Consider the following 5,059-nt stretch of genomic DNA (forward strand, 5'->3'; position numbering starts at 1 on the left):
CAGAGAAAGTTGGATGCATGGTGCTATAACTTCTGAGGAGCTGGTAATATGAATGAATTGCAAGTGGTTGATATCTTGATGCCAATACTAAAAAGACTTCCAAGAAATGGAAAGTCTAATGACAGACCAGGTAGGAGATATTCAAGAACCTCGGGGACGTCGTGCTGAGCAAAGATATTAAATGCACTTCCCTTCGCAGCTGAGATATGATGTTTCATAGCACGCAAAAAATGGGAGGGATCAACTGGACTTCTATAAAACAGCCAAACTTTGAAGAACACTTACGATGGTTCGCCTAAATTTGAGGTTGTTTTGCTGACAGAAATGGCTACTTTAACTTTTGGAAGGTTATAAAAACATTGTAAGATGGAGTTTGCATAACATGTGTTTCCCAAGTTTTTTAGACCGCTATTCCTAAAATCAGGGTTGGATAGCAATGCGACTGTTGTTTTGGACGACCTTGTAGCAAGTTTTTCGGGTTTTTTGATTTTACAAGATTTTGTGTGATTTGCGGAAGATTTCTCAGGGGTTTTTGATTTCTTACATTCCATATTTGTAACAGAAGAAACTTCAGGAATGATTGGGGCCTTTTCAGGCTCAACCCAAGTGGTAGAATTTCGAGACATCCAGATGTAAAAAGAAGCACTCATGGAGGTAAAAGTTACGGATTTTAATAGGGAACGTAAAAGCTTGTTAGGGAAACCAAGGCGACGAAAACAGGTCCTTACTGATTCTGAACAGAAACCCCTTGCACCCACCTCAATGGCAAAGAAATGCACGATCCATCCATTGTTTTTCATAGCATAACAAAGTGAAGAATATTTGCTAAGCTTTTGTTTGTGCCAATATTCCGTGTTCTCTTCACATGGACAAGTCAATTCTAACATAATTACAGTTTTGGAAGAACTGGATATTAACACGTCTGGGCGTAGTTGTGTTATTGCAATGTATGGTGGAACAACTAAAACGGAATCTAAATCTGACAGTATTTTCCAATCGGCAGCAAGGTGAAGAAGGCCTGGACACTTTGTTTGTCTTCTTAGATGTTGATTGACCGTCCGGAATGAAATTAATTTTGTTGCACTTGGAAACCTTAAGAGGTTCATATGATACCAAAAACTCTTTTAATGCGTTAACCAAAACTATTAAAACAGAGCAATGACGGTAAGTGTATCTACCCTGCGTAAGGGAGGTCCTACAGGCACCCAATATGTGAGAGACATTTGAGGATGGTTTCTTGCACAGAATGCAACTTTTGTCTTTCTCAATTCCCCAACTCACAAGATTGGTTGGAGAGCGAAGGGTGTCGTAGGTTGCCCCTATACAAAAGGAAGTTAGACATTGTGGCAGTGAAAGAATTGTTCTCCAAGATAAACCATTTTTCACATAAGAGCACCATTTCGTCCAATTGTCTTGCAAATGCAACTGTACAGCTCTGGCATGGTAAATATCGTCTTCATTTTCTTCAATGATATTGGAAACAAGCTTTCGGTAAGCATAAGTGCCTTTTGGTGGTATATTCTTGTGGTCTAAGAGCCCTAAGCCAGCTCGCCCAGTCTGATGCAAACCTAAAATCCTTTTGAAATTTAGCTGACTATCCGCCGAAAGAACTGCCTCACTAACTTTCCAATTTCCAGCTTTCAAATCTTAGACACACAAGGGTCGACAGAATCTCTTAGTAACAGATGTCCACTGATTTTGGCAGATTTGAGAACACATGCAAGACTTTTCAGGGGAAGAGGACAAGGCGATGTCGAGGAATATAAGGAAATGTTGGAAATTGAATGATGTAGTTTTAACCATTTCCTAAAGGCTCGAATACACGGAACAATTTTGCAGATCAATTTTCAAAATAAAATATTGAACTAAAAGTGATCTAATATTGTTGCGTATATATCGTAGAAAAATAACAGAACGATAATGCCATAATGACGTAAAAACACTCAAAAATTGACCTAATAAAATCAAACCGGTTTGATTTTATTAGATCAATTTTTCATCGGAACAATATTATTTCAAAGGAAACCGCCAGCTGCTCACTTTTTTTTCGAAACTCACGCTCGGTATTTCATTCATTTCAAATGTTTTTATGCACGTAAAGAGAGTAAATGAAGAGAAACGCGACTAAACATGTCAGATAATTTTGTTTTACCAAGTACGTTTAGATCGTATTAAGCCGCAAGGCAAACTGAATTAAGGTACTTTGTATTTCTATTTTTTGTCTCTACTTTCTTCGTGATTACACGTTGCTCTCTTCCACCTAACGTGCAACGTCGCGAAATGACGTTGTCGCGATTCCTATTCGAAACTTGAATTCTTCGTTCACTGGGAGGTTGTTACTACCACAATGCTGTGTCTCCTGAGAGGGTTTCAATATACAAAAAGCTTTTTGGAACTTTGTTTAGATCCTCAATTCCTGACAATGACAATTCGCAGGACACGCAAAAACGGAGTGAACCAGCTGAGGAGATTGCACAACCTGAAACAGCTGTGGTTGCAAAAAAACGTGGCAGACCTTCAAAAAAGTCATCCGAAAAAAGAGATTGGGATGATGACGAAATCTTTGTTCTTATTGAAACTTGGTCGAATCACGATAATCTCTACAACACAAGAAACAGCCAATATTTTAATCGTGATACACGACAAAAATCTCTTGAAAAAATTCAGAAAGAATTAGCAGACCAAGGTATTTTTGCTTCAGTGAAAGATATTGCAGATAAACTCACGAATCTAAAGACATACTATGGTGGTCAAAAAAGATCTGTCGAATCTTCAAAGGCCAGTGGCGCTGGAGCTGATGATGTTTACGAGAGTAATTGGAAGTTCTTTCAAGTTTTGCACTTTTTAAATGATTCGTTTACTCCAAGAAAAACTTTTAGCAATGCCGATGAAAATTCAACGTACGAGGTCTTGAATCCACCCTCAGCAAAAAGCGCAAAGAAGATTCGCGATTCGAGCATGGAGACAGCGCAAAAAGTTATGCATTCTGCGGCTGCAGCTTTGGAAAAGTTAAATGAGAAAAGGTCAAACGGAGGAGCTGAAAGGAAAGAAAAAACGGAAGATGAAGTTTTTTGTGAATTGCTGTGCAAAATATTAACAAGTATTCCGAATGGCAAAGAAAAAGACATGCTTAAATTGAACATGCAACGTTCCGCAACGTCACTGAAGTATAAACGAGGTCACTCTTCCTCGTCAAGCAGCTCTGTTTCTTCTTCACCTCTCGGATCACCTGTGTTTATGAACAACAGTTACAGCAGTTATAACAATGGATTATTCCAATAAAATATTTTTGTATACGTGTTTCTTTTTCTAGTACAAAGGTAAAAAAAATAACCAGCAATAGTTTATAGCTGATTCCATTGCCATGGTATTTGTCCTGGTCCATAAAAGTGGTTTGCGAACACTTCTCTGATATACTCAGCTGAGTTGGTCGCTCTATTACTTCTGTTCACTGGCAATTTCTGAATAATGGATTCGGTGTAGCTTCCTTCTCTCCAGCGCCCAAGTTCAACTTCTCCGTTTTCGCATTCAAAATCGATGAACCCTTGAGGTGTATAACTCTCTTTCGACAAATCTCGTAACATATTGTGCAAAACGAGTGAGGCAAGCGAAATGATAGTTGCTTTATCAGGACTTAGCATGAGCTTGGTGGAGAATACTCTGAAACGGTTCACCCATATTCCAAACGCGTTTTCACTAATGCGGCGAAATCGTGACAAACGGTAATTGAATATTCTATTTCTCGGTGTAAGTTTCCTTTGTGCGAAAGGTTTCATACAGTTGTTGGTTAATGGAAACGCATCATCTCCAACAAAGACGTAAGGAATAGACTCGTTGTTCTGATCATGAGCCCAGTTTGGATCAGGAGACTGTGGCAGGGGCTTACAATCGGGAAGATTTAAGTCACCATTTTCTAAAGCTTTGTAAAAATAGCTGTTTCTATAAACACCGCCGTCGCTTATTCTTCCCTCGCAGCCAACATCCACGAAGCAAAACTTATAATCATGATCGACTATAGCGAGAAGTACAATTGAAAAGAATCCTTTATAATTATAGAATTCTGACCCAGAATCCTTAGGATGTAGAATAGATATGTGTTTCCCATCAGCAGCACCAATGCAATTTGGAAATTGCCAACGCGTTCGAATCTTTTCCTCTTGCGCCATCCATTCCTCTTTGGTGTTAGGCAGATGTAAGTATTGATCCTTGAAAGACAAATAAATTTCTTGGCAAACAGTTGGTATGAACTGAGAGATAGTTGTTTTATGAATTCGAAATTGATACATCAAACTTTCGTAACTTTCACCAGTTGCAAGGAATCGCAAAGTGACAGCTAACTTCTCTTCAGGTGAAATTGGATCTCGCATCATTGTTCGTTGTTTTTGAATCTTGGGTCCAACGATGTCGATGAGTTTCTAATATGATGAATGATTTAATGCTGTCACAGTGGAGTGATATATCCTTGATATGCAAAATGAAGTAATCAAACTTACCTGAAAAGTATCCGTGTTCATTCTTAAATAGCTTCGGTAGCTCTCAAAATCCGTTAATTTTAATTCGTTCAGAATTGTATTATAAGCTCCTCTTTCATTTCTGTGATGGAGCCAATTTTTCACCCATACAGTTTTTTTTTTCTAACTTTTCTGCCATGTGAAAGAATGACACTGCTTGAAAAGATCAAGGAGCACAAAATTGTTTCTTCTTCGTTGTCGTTCATGCTTGATGTTGTGGTAAATTAAATTCAGATTGTTCTTTATATTGTCTCGTGTATGTATACAAAAATATTAAATCAATTTAAGAATTGAGTAATTATTGACCTAAAATTTTTGTGTGTATTTTTTTCAACAATATTCCGAGAAATAATATTTTTCGAAAATTGATCTGTAAAATTGTTCCGCGTATTCGAGCCTTAATGAAAACAGAAAATCTTTGCTCTAGTTTTGTGATAGTAGATAGAGAAATTTCATAAATTAATAATGGCCAGCGGATTCTGGGAATTAACAGATGGTGTAAGAACCAAACCTTATGGACCCCTTTATGAAATGACCTGTCTATAGCC

General features: G+C 37.9%; 1 protein-coding gene across 1 annotated transcript; it reads right to left on the minus strand.

Moving 5' to 3' along the window:
- Positions 1–2,872: 2,872 nt before the first annotated feature.
- LOC130662617 (uncharacterized) lies at positions 2,873–5,059 on the minus strand. The gene is made up of 2 exons (XM_057461512.1): positions 4,494–5,059; positions 2,873–4,415 (listed from the first exon to the last, which is right to left on the minus strand). The coding sequence occupies exons 1-2, from the start codon at positions 4,512–4,514 to the stop codon at positions 3,345–3,347; spliced, it is 1,092 nt and encodes a 363-aa protein (XP_057317495.1). The 5' UTR covers positions 4,515–5,059; the 3' UTR covers positions 2,873–3,344.

The sequence above is a fragment of the Hydractinia symbiolongicarpus genome, chromosome 10 (assembly GCF_029227915.1).
Source record: "Hydractinia symbiolongicarpus strain clone_291-10 chromosome 10, HSymV2.1, whole genome shotgun sequence".
Taxonomy (NCBI): domain Eukaryota; kingdom Metazoa; phylum Cnidaria; class Hydrozoa; order Anthoathecata; family Hydractiniidae; genus Hydractinia; species Hydractinia symbiolongicarpus.

Coding starts and splice junctions, on each gene's coding strand:
- LOC130662617 (XM_057461512.1), bottom strand. CDS start 4,514: ATGAACACGGATACTTTTCAG. Junction 4,416..4,493: donor TGAACACGGATACTTTTCAG/GTAAGTTTGATT, acceptor TCATCATATTAG/AAACTCATCGACATCGTTGG.